At 58.9% G+C, this 16,998-nt stretch overlaps 1 protein-coding gene and 1 long non-coding RNA gene across 2 annotated transcripts; one reads left to right on the top strand and one right to left on the bottom strand.

The window, feature by feature from the left end:
* Window positions 1-846: 846 nt before the first annotated feature.
* On the bottom strand, window positions 847-4,963 carry LOC128849457 (uncharacterized). The gene is made up of 3 exons (XR_008447399.1): window positions 4,653-4,963; window positions 3,682-3,762; window positions 847-3,085 (listed from the first exon to the last, which is right to left on the bottom strand). It is a non-coding gene; the product is annotated as an uncharacterized LOC128849457 (long non-coding RNA).
* A 2,164-nt stretch (window positions 4,964-7,127) lies between these two features.
* DAZAP2 (DAZ associated protein 2) lies at window positions 7,128-16,371 on the top strand. Its single transcript, XM_054051358.1, has 4 exons — window positions 7,128-7,249; window positions 10,398-10,519; window positions 11,639-11,881; window positions 14,869-16,371. Exons 1-4 carry the CDS (start codon window positions 7,237-7,239, stop codon window positions 14,995-14,997), a joined length of 507 nt encoding a protein of 168 aa, XP_053907333.1. The 5' UTR covers window positions 7,128-7,236; the 3' UTR covers window positions 14,998-16,371.
* The last annotated feature ends 627 nt before the right edge of the window (window positions 16,372-16,998 follow it).

The raw sequence follows: 16,998 nt of genomic DNA, 5'->3' as shown, positions 1-16,998 counted from the left end.
CCCCTGATCCAGTGGGAGGTGTCCCTGCCCATGGCAGGGGTGGAACTGGATGGGCTTTGAGGTCTCTTCCAACTCAAACCATTCCGTGATTCTTTTAGGTTCTGCCAAGGGTTTAACGCAGGTTTGTTGGTGCTACAACAGATCCAGACTCTGCTCCGCTTTTCCGCTTCAAGCTGGAAACAGGCTCTAAACTTTCCAAAGGAATTTTCAGGCCACTTTGTGGTGTTGGGTAAAATCAGGTCTTAGCAAAGCCAAGGACAGAAGCCCCTCCATCTCAGTGTTGAGAAGAGGGTGAGCAGTGTTTTCCCTGGGTGGAAGAGGTCACCCAGGACTTCACAACTGCTTAGTCATTATTATGGAGTCCTCAGCACAGGGAGGACTTGGACCTGTTGGAGTGAGGCCACAGAGATGAACCGAGGCCTGGATCACCTTCCGTACGAGGACAGGCTGGGGGAGTTGGGGTTGTTCATCCTGGAGAAGAGAAGGCAACGGGGAGACCTTAGAGCAGCTTCAGAAAGGGGCTCCAGAAAAGCTGGGGAGGGGTTCCTGATCAAAAAGGACAGGAAGAGGACAAGGGGAGAATGGCTTTGAGCTGAAAGAGGCGAGATTGAGATGAGATCTTAGGAAGAAATGTTCTCCTGTGAGGGTGGGGAGGCCCAGGTTGCCCAGAGCAGCGGTGGCTGCCCCATCCCTGGAGGGGTTCCAGGCCAGGTTGGATGGGGCTTTGGAGCCCCTGATCCAGCGGGAGGTGTCCCTGCCCATGGCCAGAGGTGGAACTGGCTGGGCTTTGAGGTCCCTTCCAACCAAACCATTCCAGGATTTTATGCTTTTATGATTCTATTTAATTACAGAATTAATTACAGCCCCACGCCCACAGGTTACTCTCGGTCTCGAAGAACCTATTGCTTCCAATTACTCACACGAGTAAAGGTTGTCCTTGCTCCTAAAGCCACCGGGATAAGCTGGATTTTTACTGCTACTTCTTTTTAACGACTTGAAGCAGCAAACTCAAAATATTGACATTACCCCAGCCAACTCCGCTTCCAATTCAGGCTGAAATGCCTCGTGTTGGGTAAAAAAGGACTTCCAGGAGGACCTTTCATAGAACCATACGATGGTTTGGGTTCTAAGGGACTTTAAAGACCATCTAGTTGCAACCCCTTTGTTCCACCAAAATCGCAGGCTTGGCGGTGTGGATGATATTATCTGGTTCGTGTGTTATCAGCACAGGGTGAAGTTACACCAGGCTCCTCGGAAGCCACCCTTGCTGCCACCCAGAAACACCTGGTGTGGGAAGCAAAGTCCGCTGGTGCGCAGATAGGAGTCAATTCGACTTCTCCAGGTTTACATCTAAACACAAGGTGCCTCATGCTCTCGTTTTTCAGAGCTTTTAGATGTTTACTGGAGCCTTTGTCCTCTTGGGACTCGAAGTGGACAAAAACTTGAGGAGGTCATCAGTGATGAAAATACAAAGAAGACCCATTCCAATGGATCCGAAAGCAGGTTCCTTCTGAAGGGCTCAGCTCCACCGAGTAGAAAGAATTTCTCCTTGCGTTCCTTGCCTCGCAGAGAGTTTCCACTGAAATGCTATCAGGAGTGTGGAAAAAGGCACAAACCAGGGGCCAAAGCCAAGAGCTGCTGAATAGGTTCCATGGATGCCATCCAGAGGGACCTGGACAGGCTGGAGAGGTGGGGCTGTGTGAACCTGGTGAGGCTCAACAAGGGCAAGGTCCTGCTCCTGGGTCAGGGCAACGCAAAGCACAAACCCAAGCTGGGCAGAGAATGGATTGGGAGCAGCCCTGAGGAGAAGGACTTGGAGTGCTGGGGGAGGAGAAGCTCCACATGAGCCAAAAAAGTGGGCTCACAGCCCAGAGACCAACTGTGTCCTGGGCTGCAGCCAAAGCAGTGTGGCCAGCAGGGAGGGAGGGGATTCTGCCCCTCTGTTCCTCTCTGGTGAGACCCACCTGGAGTTCTGTGTCCAGTTGTGGAGTCACCAACACAAGAAGGAGATGGAGCTGTCGGAGCGAGTCCAGAGGAGGCCACAGAGATGACCCGAGGGCTGGAGGACCTCATGTACAAAGACAGGCTGAGAGAGTTGGGGTTATTCAGCCTGGAGAAGAGAAGGCTGCAGAGAGACCTTAGAGCAGCTTCCAGTCCGGAAAGGGGCTCCAGGAAAGCTGGGGAGGGGCTCTGGATCAGGGAGGGCAGAGAATGAGAGGAACGGTTTTGGGCTGAAAGAGGGGAGATTGAGATGAGATCTTAGGCAGAAATGTTTTGCTCCGAGCATGGTGAGGCCCTGGAACGGGTTGCCCAGAGCAGTGGTGGCTTCCCCATCCCTGGAGGGGTTCAAGGCCACGTTGGATGTGTCTTTGGAGCCCCTGATCCAGTGGGAGGTGTCCCTGCCCATGACAGGGGTTGGGACTGGCTGGGCTTTGAGATCCCTTCCAACCCAACCCATTCCATGATTTTATTCAGTGAATCTCAAGCTGCTCAGCGAGCTCCAGGCTCTGCAGGGTTGGGGCTGTGAAAGATGTTTGGGTTCACCCCCTCATAAATCACCGTGGTGCTCTACCGTTCCCACATGGAACCCTCACCCACTTCGCTCTCCGTTCCTTGGGCAGTTTTCCATCCTTCATCCCTCCCTCTTTCAAGGGTAAATATTTTTTTTTTCCACCGTTCCTGCACAGTTGGAAGGTGAGGAACATTTTCTGGGCATGAATAATTGATGCAGCCCTCCCAGCGCACCAGCAACGTGCATATTCATCAGGCAGACGGTACATTATTCATGAGATATTCACTTTGAGAGGGAAGAGAACAATGATAGCGTTGATTGAGATGCCTGCAAAGAAGCTCAGAAAAGAGAGTTGAGCCCTCAAAGTCTGGGCAAAATGCGGCCAGAAAAGTCTATTGAAATCCCAACAAAGGGGGAGTTTCCATTTTAAGGTATTATCCTTGTGGTGGCCTTTTCATTCCACCCTGAGATGTTCTTTTTTTAACCCGGAACAGCTGGATTGCCTCCATCCTGCTCCACACACAGCTCCAGGTCTCCAACTGCAGATCCATCTTCAGCAGGTGACGGCTGCAACTGACGGTTATAGTGATTTTAGGTCACATAACTCATCCCAAATTCCTTAAAGGTTATCAGAGAACCCTCCTCCTCCAACCCCATGAGGTTTTTAAGCCGGGGTGGACTGCAGAGCTTTGAACAAGGCTGGTGTTAAGAGTGGTGCCCACGCACGCTCACCAATGCAGCCCAAAACAAGAGCAAGGCTTGGACCACAGAGGTCTTTGATAGCCCTACATCTCCTGAGGTTCCTCCTGTGGTGCTGCTGGAGGAAGGGGGACAGGGAGGCAGAGCAATCTGGGAAACACACTCGCTTGATGGCATCAGCTGAGGAGGGGCTCTTGATCAGGAAGGGAAGGATAGGACGAATGGTTTTGGATAGGGGGAATGGTTTGAGCTGAAAGAGGGGATGTTGAGATGAGATCTTAGGGAGAAATGTTTCACTGGGAGGGTGGGGAGGCCCTGGAACAGTGGGGGCTGCCCCATCCCTGGAAGGGTTCAAGGCTTGGAGCACCCTGATCCAGTGAGAGGTGTCCATGCCCAAAGCAGGGAGTAGAACTGGCTGGGCTCTGAGATCCCTTCCAACCCAAACCATTCCATGATTCTCCGTGGCTCACCAGCCATCAGCACTAATGACGTGGATGAAGGGTCAAGCCACTGGTTTAGAGCTGCAGACAGCATCTCGGAGACATCAGCATCTGTTAATTATCCAGGTGAGGTGACTTAACAAAGCTTCCCAAGCTGGAGAGACACTCCAATGTCACATTTGCACTCATTTTACTGCTCATCACCTGTGTTTTCTGTAACCGTATGACTACGGGGAACTATAATCATGAATATTATATAATATATGGAGTGTCCCATCCCTGGAGGTGTCCAAGGCCAGGCTGGATGGGGCTTGGAGCCCCCTGATCCAGTGGGAGGTGTCCCTGCCCATGGCAGAGTGTTGGAACTGTCTGGGCTTTGAGGTCCCTTCCAACTCAAACCATTCCAGAGCTCACTGGGTCCGAGCTGGGAGGCTGTAGATCAACGCTTCCTCTCATGCTCTGGTGCCGGATCTGCTGGGGGTCTGGTTGGAACTGGATAGGCTTTAAGGTCCCTTCCAACCCAAACCATGAATCTAGAATCGTAGAATGGTTTGAGTTGGAAGGGACCTTAAAGATCATCTAATTCCAACCCTGCTGCCATGGGCAGGGACACCTCCCGCTGGACTCCGTGAGCTTCAGCTTTTTGGCAGTGCTTTGGCTCCACTTTTGGCAAGAAGAGGAGCCCATAGTCACTCCACAGAGGATCCCAATGCGTTGGGTCTCCACGCTGAAGCCAGCAGGTCCCGTGGTGAGCTGTCGCCCCCCAAAAGGAGGGTCCTGAGGGGCTCCCTGCCATGGAGAGGCAGAAAATGGGGTCCCAAGGAGGACTCGGGGCTTGTACCAACAGCCACAAGGACACGGTTTAGAAGAACCAACATAACCTGGAGCTCAGGCTGCAGTCGCCAACTGTTGGCACAATCACTGCTAACAAGCGGCTCTGCCTGACGACGCTTCATACAGTCCTTAAGGCTTAATTAAGCTTAACAATAATTGCAGCTTACCCACTAGTCCCATTGATCATTTATGCATAAACTCAGAGCGCCGCTCCGCAGGAAGCCGGGAGAGAGCCGGGAGAGAGCCGGGGGCTCCCTCGCACACCAATTTCCCCCGTGCCGGCCCAGGCCCGGGGAAGGCTCCTTCAGCCGGGGACCACCCCCCTGCTCCCCCAGACCCTGCTTATGGCCCCCCCAGCCCAAGGTTCCCTCTCAGGGGACCCACTTGCCCTCCCCAGCCCTACTTGGAAGACCCATCACCCCTTGGCTCTACCTGGAGACCCCCCCAGGCCCTGCTTGAAGCCACCTTTCACCCCTTGGGGACATCCCCCCTGTACCAGGCCCTGCCCAAGGGCCCCCCAGACCCTGCTTGAAGCCTCCCTTCACCCCCTGGGGACCCCCACACTGTACCAGGCCCTGCCCAAGGACCCCCCAGGCCCTGCTTGAAGCCTCCCTTCACCCCTTGGGGACCCCCCCACTGTACCAGGCCCTGCCCAAGGACCCCCCCATGCCCTGCTTGAAGCCTCCCTTCACCCCCTGGGGACCCCCCCACTGTACCAGGCCCTGCCCAAGGACCCCCCAGGCCCTGCTTGAAGCCTCCCTTCACCCCCTGGGGACCCCCCCACTGTACCAGGCCCCGCCCAAGGACACCCCAGACCCTGCTTGAAGCCTCCCTTCACCCCCTGGGGACCCCCCCACTGTACCAGGCCCCGCCCAAGGACCCCCCAGGCCCTGCTTGAAGCCTCCCTTCACCCCCTGGGGACCCCCGCACTGTACCAGGCCCTGCCCAAGGACCCCCCAGACCCTGCTTGAAGCCTCCCTTCACCCCCTGGGGACCCCCCCACTGTACCAGGCCCTGCCCAAGGGCCCCCCAGACCCTGCTTGAAGCCTCCCTTCACCCCCTGGGGACCCCCACACTGTACCAGGCCCTGCCCAAGGACCCCCCAGGCCCTGCTTGAAGCCTCCCTTCACCCCTTGGGGACCCCCCCACTGTACCAGGCCCTGCCCAAGGACCCCCCCATGCCCTGCTTGAAGCCTCCCTTCACCCCCTGGGGACCCCCCCACTGTACCAGGCCCTGCCCAAGGACCCCTCAGGCCCTGCTTGAAGCCTCCCTTCACCCCCTGGGGACCCCCCCACTGTACCAGGCCTTGCCCAAGGACCCCCCAGGCCCTGCTTGAAGCCTCCCTTCACCCCCTGGGGACCCCCCCACTGTACCAGGCCCTGCCCAAGGACCCCCCAGGCCCTGCTTGAAGCCTCCCTTCACCCCCTAAGGACACCCCCACTGTACCAGGCCCTGCCCAAGGACCCCTCAGGCCCTGCTTGAAGCCTCCCTTTACCCCCTGGGGACCCCCCCACTGTACCAGGCCCTGCCCAAGGACCCCTCAGGCCCTGCTTGAAGCCTCCCTTCACCCCCTGGGGACCCCCCCACTGTACCAGGCCTTGCCCAAGGACCCCCCATGCCCTGCTTGAAGCCTCCCTTCACCCCCTGGGGACCCCCCCACTGTACCAGGCCCTGCCCAAGGACCCCCCAGGCCCTGCTTGAAGCCTCCCTTCACCCCCTAAGGACCCCCCCACTGTACCAGGCCCTGCCCAAGGACCCCTCAGGCCCTGCTTGAAGCCTCCCTTTACCCCCTGGGGACCCCCCCCAGACCCTGCTTGACGCCTCCCTTCACCCCCTGGGGACCCCCCCACTGTACCAGGCCCTGCCTAAGGACACCCCCAGGCACTGCTTACCCCCCCACTCAAGATCCCCTCCCCAGGTCTTGCTTGAAGGCCCCCCCACTCCTTGGGGACCCCCCCGCCACTACACCAGGCCCACCCAAAGGATGCCCCAGGCCGTGCTTGAGCCCCCCCTCACCCTTAACTCTATCTAGAGGCCCTCCTCCTCCTCCCCCGGTCTCCCCCTCCTCCTCTTCTTCCCCCCCCCCCCCCCCCGTCTCCCTCTCCCCTTCCTACTCTTCCTTCCCCCCCTCACTGGGTCCCTCCCTCCTCCTCTTCCTTCCCCCCCCCTTCCAGCTGGCTTCCCCCTCTCTTCCTCCTCCCCCTCACTGGGTCCCCTCCTCCTCTTCCTCCCCTCCCTCTGGTCTCCCCCTCCTCCTCTTCCTTCCCCCTCCCCACTGGGTCTCCCCTTCCTCCCTCCCCTCACTGGGTCCCCCCTCCTCCTCTTTCTCCCCCCCTCACTGGGTCTCCTCCTCTTCCTCCTCCCCCCCCACTGGGTCTCCTCTTCCTCCTCTTCGTCCCCCCCCACTGCATCTCCCCCTCTTTCTCCCCCCCATTGCATCTTCCCTCCTTCTCCCTCCCCCCCCGACCTCCTCTTCCTCTTCCTCTTCCTCTTCCCCAATCCCTCCCTCCCTCCCTCCAATCCCTCCATCCATCTCCCCCCATCCATCTCCCCCTTAAAGAACGCGCGCCCCCTTTAAGAGCGCGCTGACGTCACGACACGCGCTGACGTCACCGCGCGCGCCCCCGCCCCGCCCCCTGCCCCCCACCGCCCGCCCCCGCGGTGACACCGAGCAGGAAGCGCGCGGCGCGGGCAGAGCGGGAACCGCCGCCGGACCCAGCGCCGCCTCCTCCTCCTCCGCCGCCGCCGCCATGAACGGCAAAGGCAAGGCCCGCGCCCCCATCCCTCTCCTCCCCTCGCCGCCTTTCTTAAACTGAACCCGCCGGGCCCCGCCGACCCCGGAACGCGGCGCCTTTAAGGGCGGTGCCGACGAAGCGCGTGCCCGCGCCTGAGGGGCCGAGGGCGCGCGGGCACCAGGCGGCCAATGGCGGGGGGGCGGGGGGGGGCGCTGCAGTGGGAGCCCCGCGGCCAATGGGAGCGGAGCGGGGGGCGCCAGGCAGCCAATGGGAGCAGGCTTAGGGGGCGCTCGGCCAATGGGAGCAGGTTTGGGGGCTCTCAGCCAATGGGAGTAGGTTTGGGGGGCGCTCGGCCAATGGGAGAGGAGCGGCCAATGCGAGTGGAGGGGGGGGGCGCGCGGACACCTGACTGCCAATGGGAGCGGAGCGAGGGGCGCGGGCGGCCAATGGGAGACGATGGGGGGGGGGAGGCGAAGGGATGTCAGTGGCAGCCGGGAGGCCAATGGGAGCGGGTTTGGGGGTGCGGAGCTGATGGGAATGGGGCGAGTGTCAATGGGAGCAGGTTTGAGGGCGTGCGGGTGTCAGTGGGAGCCAGGCAGCCAATGGGAGCGGGTTTGGGGGCGCACAGGGGTCAATGGGAGCAGGTTTGGGGGCGCTTGGGTGCCAGGCAGCCAATGGGAGCGGGTTTGGGGGCGCTCAGGTGTCAATGCGAGCAGTTTGGGAGGCGCTCAGGTGCCAGGCAGGCAACGGGAACAGGTTTGGGGGCGCTCAAATGTTAATGGGAGTAGTTTTGGGGGCACTCAGGTGCCAGGTAGCCAATGGGAACAGGTTTAGGGGCACACAGTTGTAAATGGGAGCAGTTTTGGGGGCGCTCGGGTGCCAGCCAGCCAATGGGAGCAGGTTTAGGGGTGCACAGTTGTAAATGGGAGCAGTATTGGGGGCGTTCGGGTTCTAGGCAGCCAATGGGAGCGTGTTTGGTGGCGCACGTGTGTCAATGGGAGCAGGTTTGGGGGCGCACAGGTGACAATGGAAACAGGTTTGGGGGCGCTCGGGTGCCAGGCAGCCGATGGAAATGGGTTTGGGGGTGCACGGGTGTCAATGGGAGCAGGTTTGGGGGTGCTTGAATGTCAATGGGAGTAGTTTTGGGGGCACTCGGGTGCCAGGCAGCCAGTGGAAACGGGTTTGGGGGTGCACGGATGTCAGTGGGAGCAGGTTTGGGGGCGATCGGGTGTCAATGGGAGCAGGTTTGGGGGTGCTTGAGTGCCAGGCAGACAATGTGAATGGGTTTGGGGGCGCATGTGTGTCAATGGGAGCAGGTTTGGGGGCGCTTGGGTGTCAGTGGGAGCAGTTTTGGGGCTGCTCGGGGGCTAGGCAGCCAATGGGAACGGGTTTGGGGGCACACATGTGTCAATGGGAGCAGTTTTGGGGCCGCTGGGGTGCCAGGCAGCCAGTGGGAGCTGTTTTGGGGTGCTTCATCCAATGCCAGAGGTGGGAGCAATGGGAGTGGGTTTAGTGGTGCACAGGTGTCAGTGGGAGCAGGTTTGGGGGTGCTCAGGTGTCAATGGGAGCAGGTTTAGGGGTGTGAGGGTTTCAATGGGAGCCGGGCAGCCCATGTGAGCGGGTTTGGGGGTGCATGTGTGTCAATGGGAGCTGACTGGGGGGCGCTCGGGCACCAGGCGGCCAATAGGAGCAGGTGTGGGGACGCTGGGGGGCCAGGTGGCCGATGGGAGCGGGTTTGGAGGCGTGCAGGTGTCAATGGCGGCGGGTTTGGGGGTGCAGGGTGTCGATGGGAGCGGGTTTGGGGGGTGTACGGCCGATGGAAGTGAGGCAGGCCTCAATGGGAGCAGGTTTTGGGGGCACAGGGTGTCTATGGGAGCGGGTTTGGGGGGTGCACGGCTGATGGAAGTGGGGCATGCCTCAATGGGAGCGGGTTTGGGGGCGCAGGGGTGTCAATGGGAGCAGGTTTGGGGGGTGCACGGCTGATGGAAGTGGGGCATGCCTCAATGGGAGCAGGTTTGGGGGCGCAGGGGTGTCAATGGGAGCAGGTTTGGGGGGTGCACAGCCGATGGAAGTGAGGCAGGCCTCAATGGGAGCAGATTTTGGGGGCGCAGGGTGTCAATAGGAGCAGGTTTGGGGGGTGCACGGCTGATGGAAGTGAGGCAGGCCTCAATGGGAGCAGGTTTGGGGGTGCAGGGCGTCAATGGGAGCGGGTTTGGGGGGTGCACGGCCAATGGAAGTGGGGCAGGCCTCAATGGGAGCAGGTTTGGGGGCGCAGGGTGTCAATGGGAGCGGGTTTGGGGGGTGCATGGCCGATGGAAGTGGGGCAGGCCTCAATGGGAGCAGGTTTTGGGAGTGCAGGGTGTCGATGGGAGCGGGTTTGGGGGGTGCACGGCTGATGGAAGTGAGGCAGGCCTCAATGGGAGCAGGTTTGGGGGTGCAGAGTGTCAGTAGAAGAGGTGCGGTCAATGGGAGCAGAGTGGGGGGAAGTCGCCATGGCGCTGCATGGCCTTAACCTTGGGAGTGCCACCCCGTCCCTGCCATATCCTCGTGACATCAGGGGACCCACGCGTCACATCAGGGGTCCCCGTTTTGCGTGGGAAGGGTGCGCTGAGGTGGGCACCCGTGGGTGCTGCCGCTGCCTCTGTGGCCCCATGGGCTCCGTCCCGGCTGTGGGACAGGGGGTGACCGCCGCAACCTGTCCCCATCCCAGAGGAAGGCCTTGCATTCCGAGCCCATTAACCCCCCAAGCTCCATAAAGGGGAGCGATTTCCTCCCGGCAGGGCCAGGAGAGCACCCCATCGCTGCTGTGTCCTTGCCCCCAGAACCATCGGGGCACAGGGACGCTGGGATCACATCCAGTTTCAGAATCTGCAAAGCTGAGCACTGGCTCCGGCCCAGGATAATTTGTTTATTACTATTTTTCCTTTGCCTCCTGTTGCTCCCACCTCCGGCACTGGATGATCCAGTGCCCGGGTTAGTTTTGCCGTAACCAGAGGCCAGGCAGTGCCCGCTGGGCGCCTGCGCTTGGGCGATCACCCAGGCCGGGCTGTGCCTTCGCTGTGCCCGGAGCGGCTGTTTCCTTCTGCTCACGTGATGATTGGGAAATGGGGCTTTTGGAAACCCAACTCGCAGCGTCCCGCCTGCATCCTGGGCTGACGTCTCCTCTTTTCCTGCAGGACCGTATCCCACCCAGCCCTCCTACCCTGTCCAGTCTCCAGCCAACCCAGCCGTCTACCCCCCGACCGTGCCCCTGCCCCAGCCACCGCCCTACACGGACGCCCCTCCGGCTTATTCCGAGGTAGGTAGGACAACTTTCCGAATGATTTGTTTTCTTCTGGGGCCCCTCCCAAAGCAGGAAAACTGATCACCCTGAATGAGTTTACAGCTGCAATTTCCCTCCTGCTGGGAGAGTTGGGCCACGTTTCATCCACAGGTTCTCTTTTCTGAGGTCTGAGTCATTGACTCAAAGGGCAAACGGTGTTGAAAGCTTCCCCATGAGTTAAGAATCATAGAGTCATGGGATCATTAAGGTTGGAAAAGCCCTCTCAGGTCATCTAGTCCAACTGTCAGCTCAACCCCACCGTGACCACTGAACCCTGTCACCAGGTGCCACATCTACACAGTTGTTGAGCCGCTCCAGGGGTGGAGACTCCAGCCTCTACCAGGGCTTCACCATTCTGTAAAGACGTTTCTCCCAATATCCAATCTAATCCTCCTCTGGTGCAAATTGAGGCCATCTCCTCTTGTCCCATCACTCATTCCTTGGGAGAAGAGCCCAGCACCCACCTCCTTTTCAGGAGCTGCAGAGAGCGATGAGGTCTCCCCTCAGCCTCCTCTTCTCCAGACCAACCCCACTCAGCCTCTCCCAGTACCCCTGTTCTCCAGCCCCTTCCCCAGCTCTGTTCCCTTCTCCAGACGCACTCCAGGTCTTTCTTGGAGTGAGAGGCCCAGAACTGACCCCAGGATTTGAGGTGTGGCCTCACCAGCACCAAGTGCAGGGGGACGATCCCTTACCTGCTCTGGTGGCCACCCCATGGCTGATCCAAGCCTTCTTGGCCACCTGGGCCACTGCTGGCTCCTATTAAGATGACAAATAGGGTTTACTGTCACTGTAGAGCACCCCTGTGGTGATCGCTGCCGGTTGGATTCTTACGGACAGGGAGGGAGTGCTCTTTCCAGTGGTGATGGGTGTCCTTCACGGTACCCCAAAGCCATGGCACACAGGAGGGGATTCCCTGATGGAAGTGGTCCTTCACCGTACCCCAAAGCTATGGCACACAGGAGGGGATTCCCTGATGGGAACAGGAGGGTGAGAGGCAGTGTCGGGATGCGTTCCTGGACAGCAGGGCTGAGTGAACACCTGGCTGCAGGGAATTAAGTCTCCAAACATGCTTACACAACTCTTTTTTTTCCCCAGCTTTACCGTCCCAGTTTTGTGCCCCTGGGAGCTGCCACCGTACCCACAATGTCCGCGGCGTACCCGGGCGCTTCCGTCTTCCTGCCTGTGGCCCAATCTGTGGCTGTGGGTCCCATTGGCTCCTCAGTCCCAATGGCGTATTATCCCGTGGGACCTGTGTATCCGCCAGGTTCGACGGTCCTGGTTGAAGGTGGCTTCGATGCGGGAGCACGGTTTGGGGCCGGTGGAACCGCCAGCATTCCGGTAAGTACCAAGATCTCCCCAAAACCCTGCATGCTTCCATGCTAGAGGGTCACAGTCGGGGAGGAGATGCTGTGGGGCCGTGGCGGGATGCAATGTGGGGCCGTGGCAGAATGCAGTGTGGGGCCGTGGCGGAATGCAATGTGGGGCCATGGCAGGATGCGATATGGGGCCGTGGCGGAATGCAATGTGGGGCCATGGCAGGGTGCGATATGGGGCCGTGGCGGAAGGAAATGTGGGGCCATGGCAGGGTGCGATGTGGGGCCGTGGCGGAATGCAATGTGGGGCCATGGCAGGATGCGATGTGGGGCCGTGGTGGAATGCAATGTGGGGCCATGGCAGGATGCGATATGGGGCCGTGGTGGAAGGCAATGTGAGGCCATGGCAGGATGCGATATGGGGCCGTGGTGAAATGCAATGTGGGGCCATGGCAAGATGCGATGTGGGGCCGTGGTGGAATGCAATGTGGGGCCGTTGCAAGATGCGACATGGGGCCATGGCGGAATGCAGTGTGGGGCCATGGCAGGGTGCAATATGGGGCCGTGCAGAATGCAATGTGGGGCCGTGGTGGAATGCAGTGTGAGGCCAAGGCAAAATGTGATGTGGGGCCGTGGCAGGGTGCGATGTGGGGCCGTGGTGGAATGCAGTGTGGGGCCGTGGTGGGATGCAATATGGGACCGTGGCGGAATGCATTGTGGGGCCATGGCAGGATGCAGTGTGGGGCCATGGCGGGATGCAGTGTGGGGCCATGGCAGGATGCAGTGTGGGGCCATGGCGGGATGCAGTGTGGGGCCATGGCGGGATGCAGTGTGGGGCCGTGGCGGAATGCGATGTGGGGCCATGGCAGGGCGCAGTGTGGGGCCGTGGTGGAATGCAATGTGGGGCCGTGGCAGGGTGCGATGTGGGGCCGTGACGGAATGTGATGTGGGGCCATGGCAGGGTGCGATATGGGGCCGTGGCGGGAGGAAATGTGGGGCCATGGCAAGATGTGATATGGGGCTGTGGTGGAAGGCAATGTGGGGCCATGGCAGGATGCGATACGGGGCCGTGGCGGAATGCAATGTGGGGCTGTGGCAGGGTGCGATATGGGGCCGTGGTGGAATGCAATGTGGGGCTGTGGCAGGGTGCGATATGGGGCCGTTGTGGAATGCAGTGTGGGGCCGTGGCAGGGCGCGGTGCAGGACCATGGTGGGACGTGGTTGGGCTGTGGTGGGACACGGTGAGGCCATGGCAGGATGCGGTGTGGGGGCATGGTGGATGCACTGTGAGGCCGTGGCGGGATGCGATATGGGGCTGTGGCGGAATGCTCTGTGGGACTGTAATAGGATGCTGTGGGGCCATGGCGGGAGGTGCCTCGGGGCTGTGGTGAGACGCGCTGTGGGGACGTTGTGGGGTCGTGGTAGGGTGTGCTGTAGGGCTGTAGGGGAATGCGCTGTGGGGCTGTGACAGGATGTGGTGGGATGCGGCGTGGGGCCATGGTGGAATGCTGTGTGGCCATGGCAGGATGCACTGTGTGGCCACGGTGGGATGGGATGCGCTGTGTGGCCGTGGCGGGACGTGCTGCAGGGCTGTGGTGGGACACTGTGGCCTGCCCTGCCCTGGGCCCAAACACAGACCTGGGCTCTTCCTGTGCTCCGGGGGAGCTGTGGGAGATTCCTGCTCCCCTGGACTTTCCAATTGTGGCTGCGTGTGTAGAAGGCTGAGGTCAGCCAGATGGGTTCTGGGATCCAAAAAGAGAGGGCAGGGCTCAGCCAGGGAGCCGAGTGTTTCTCTTTGGCTCCAGGATTCTGCTACTCAATATTCCAGACAATCCTGGAATGGGTTAGGTTGGAAGGGACCTCAAAGCCCATCCAGTTCCAACCCCTTGCCACGGGCAGGGATACCTCCCACTGGATCAGGGGTTCCAAGCCCCATCCAACCTGGCCTTGAACCCCTTCAGGGATGGGGCACTTCTCTGGGCAACGTAGATCAGGGGCCTCAAAGCTAAACTTTGTTCAATAGCGAGGGACGGGGACACAGGGGAGAAGGCTTTGAGTTCCCTCTGGTCCAGGTGTGCTTTGTGCCGGAGAAGGCTTTGAGTTCCCTCTGGTCCAGGTGGCTCCTGCTGTGGCGCTGAGGGGAGACCTCATTGCTCAGGGAAGGGTTCGGTGCTGGTGAGGCCACACCTCGAATCCTGGTTCAGTTCTGGGCCCCTCACTGCAAGAAAGACCTTGAGAAGCTGGAGTGTGTACGGAGAAGGGAACGGAGCTGGGGAAGGGTCTGGAGAACAGTAGGGACCTGACGGGGCATTGGTCTGGCAAAGAAGAGGCTGAGGGGAGACCTCATTGCTCTCTGCAGCTCCTGGAAAGGAGGTTGTGGTGAGGTGGGTGCTGGGCTCTTCTCCCAAGGAACGAGTGATAGAATAAGAGGAAATGCCCTCAAGTTGCACCTGGGGAGTTTTAGATTCAGTAGTGGGAAAAGTTCCTCCATGGAGATGGTTGTCAGGCGCTGGCAGAGGCTGCTAGAGCAGTGGTGGAGTCCCCGTCCCGGGAGGTGTTTAAAAGCTGGGTGGATGAGGTGCTCCGGGGTGGTTTAGCAGTGGACAGGGACATTTGGAGTCAATGGTCTCGAAGGTCTTTTCCAGCCAAATGATTCTATGATTCTTGGAAAGGAGGTTGTGGTGAGGTAGGTGCTTCTCCCAAGTAAGAAGTAATAGGATGAGAGGAAATGGCCTAAAGGTGCACCAGGGAAGGGTTAGATTGTATTTTGGGAACAATTCCTTCCCTGACAGAGCGGTGAAGCCTTGGCAGAGCTGCCCAGGGCTTCATGGTGGAGTCCCCATCCCTGGAGGGGTTCAAAACCCATGTGGAAGCGACACTGGTGAACAGAGTTTATTTGGCACTGTGGGTTTGGGCTGGTGGTTGGACTAGGTGATCTTGGAGGGCTTTTCCAACCTTAATGATTCTATGATTCTACTGAACCCCCACCTCTCTCCTTTCCCTCTCTTCCAGCCCCCTCCTCCTGGCTGTCCCCCTAATGCCGCCCAGTTGGCCGTGATGCAGGGAGCCAACGTCGTGGTGACACAGCGGAAGGGAAACTTCTTTCTGGGAGGCTCAGACGGCGGCTACACCATCTGGTGAAGGCGGAGGGAAAGGGGGCGAGGGGGGGCTACATGTGTGTAAGGAACGACATCCCATCCTGTCAGCACTGCTCACCACCTAACTGCTTTAGTCCATATTAACCTGAAGTCGCAGACCAGACACGCGGCGGTGAGGGCTCTTCCCGGTGCGTTGCCCGGCCCCGCAGGCACTTTAAAGCGAAACAAAACTCCCTGTTCATGAGCGCGGTGCCTCCGTTCACGTGGGGAGGGGGGAACGATGCACAGCGTGAGCGTGAGCGCAGCAGCCCTGCCTCTTCCTTGTGTTTCACTGGAGTGATTCTGTAGCGCTGAGTTCCTGTTAATCCGCTGCCTGCGTGCTGGCTTTAGGGAGGGCGAGGGAGCCGATCCGGTGCCGCCTTCCCTCCGCAGCCGTGCCGGAGCCCCAGATCGCCCGAGTGTCCCAAGCCAAGGCACTGGGTGGAAAAGCAAGGGCAAACTTCCCTTCCCACCGGCAGGGAGGGCACCTTGGCGCTTCTTTCTTCCTGACCTCACTCCGGAACGGATCCCTTGACGCACTCTGCGCTCACCTTTGCCCGTCGCTTCCCTCCCAGAAGGTTTGCCGCTGGCACCTGGCATTGGGAGGGGTTTCTACACTCCAAGTACTCTTGGATTTCTTTGCACATTAGCTCTGATTGAAGCTGTGCTTTGGTGCCAGGACCCCAGCGCAGCTCCTGTGTGAACGGGCCGTTCGATGCTAACTAGGCTGTAGAACCATGCTCCATAAACCAACCTCTGTTCTTTCCCACTCAACCCGATGTCTCAACCACCAAACTCCTGAAGGTTCCAAGGTTCCTCAAAGGTTTGCTGCCATGCCATGAACTTCCTCTTTGGGTTTTCTTTTTCCTTCGGGTTTGATTTAAGGGAGGAGCCGCCCTGGTGGGAGCAGAGCTGGGATTTTGAGGCTGCTCCTCACCCCATTCCTCTCTGCTTGCCGGGATCTCCCCAGGGATGTGCAGCAACCATCAGTCAACAACAAATCAGCTTGATTAGTGGGGGATTAATGAACGTGTACTTTCAAAATGAGTGGGGTGTAATGAAGTCTTAGCGGGGTTTAGAGAACATTTCAGGGATCCTCAATGTTTTGGGTTTGTTGTTTTCTTTTTTCCTTTTCCTTTTTTTTTCTTTTTTTTTTTTGCTTTGTTTTATGAAGAAAAAGATCAGATTCAAATATATTTTATCTCGAGGTTTCAGTTTGATCTAACTCCGTGTCCTGTCTGTGTTGTGTGTAACCATCCGACTGACTGTTATCGCGGCGCAGCGTTCTGTCTCTCTCTGTACACTGTGGTGCACTTAACTCGTGGATTTTTTTATACTAAAACAAAAAGTAGAATAAAGACTATTTTGAAAATTTGAATCAAGGAGCAGATTTCCCCTGGGCTCGGTGCTGGTGAGGCCGCACCTCGAATCCTGGCTTCAGTTTTGGGCACCTCACTACAAAAATCCTGGAATGGTTTGGGTTGGAAGGGACCTCAAAGGTTCTTTCCCTGATCAAGAGCCCCTCCCCAGCTTTCCTGGAGCCGCTTTCCAGACTGGAAGCTGCTCTAAGGTCTCCCTGGGGCCTTCTCTTCTCCAGGATGAACAACCCCAACTCTCTCAGCCTGTCCTTGTCTGGAAGGTGCTCCAGCCCTCAGAACATCAAGGAGGACATCAAGATGCTGGAGCGTGTCCAGAGAAGGGGAACAAAGCTGGTGAAGGGTTTAGGGCACAAACCTTCTGAGGAGCAGCTGAGGGAACTGGGGTTGTTTAGTCTGGAGAGAAGGAGACTGAGGGGAGACCTCATTGCTCTCGAAAACTACCTAAAAGAAGGTTCTAGCGAGGTAGGTGCTGGTCTCTTCTCCCTGGTAGCCAGTGACAGGACACGGGGAGATGGCCACAAGATGCACCAGGGGAGGTTTGGGTTGGGTATTAGGAGGAATTTCTTTACTGGAAGTGTTGTGAAGCCTCGCAAGGGGCTGCCCAGGTTGGTGGTTGAGTCACCATC

Source organism: Cuculus canorus, chromosome 29 (assembly GCF_017976375.1).
Source record: "Cuculus canorus isolate bCucCan1 chromosome 29, bCucCan1.pri, whole genome shotgun sequence".
NCBI classification, from domain to species: Eukaryota; Metazoa; Chordata; class Aves; order Cuculiformes; family Cuculidae; genus Cuculus; species Cuculus canorus.
Note: the sequence above shows the minus strand (reverse complement) of the source record. Positions and strands in the feature narration are given on the sequence as shown.

Coding starts and splice junctions, on each gene's coding strand:
- DAZAP2 (XM_054051358.1), top strand. Junction 10,520..11,638: donor CCCCTCCGGCTTATTCCGAG/GTAGGTAGGACA, acceptor TTTTTTCCCCAG/CTTTACCGTCCCAGTTTTGT. Junction 11,882..14,868: donor GTGGAACCGCCAGCATTCCG/GTAAGTACCAAG, acceptor CCTCTCTTCCAG/CCCCCTCCTCCTGGCTGTCC.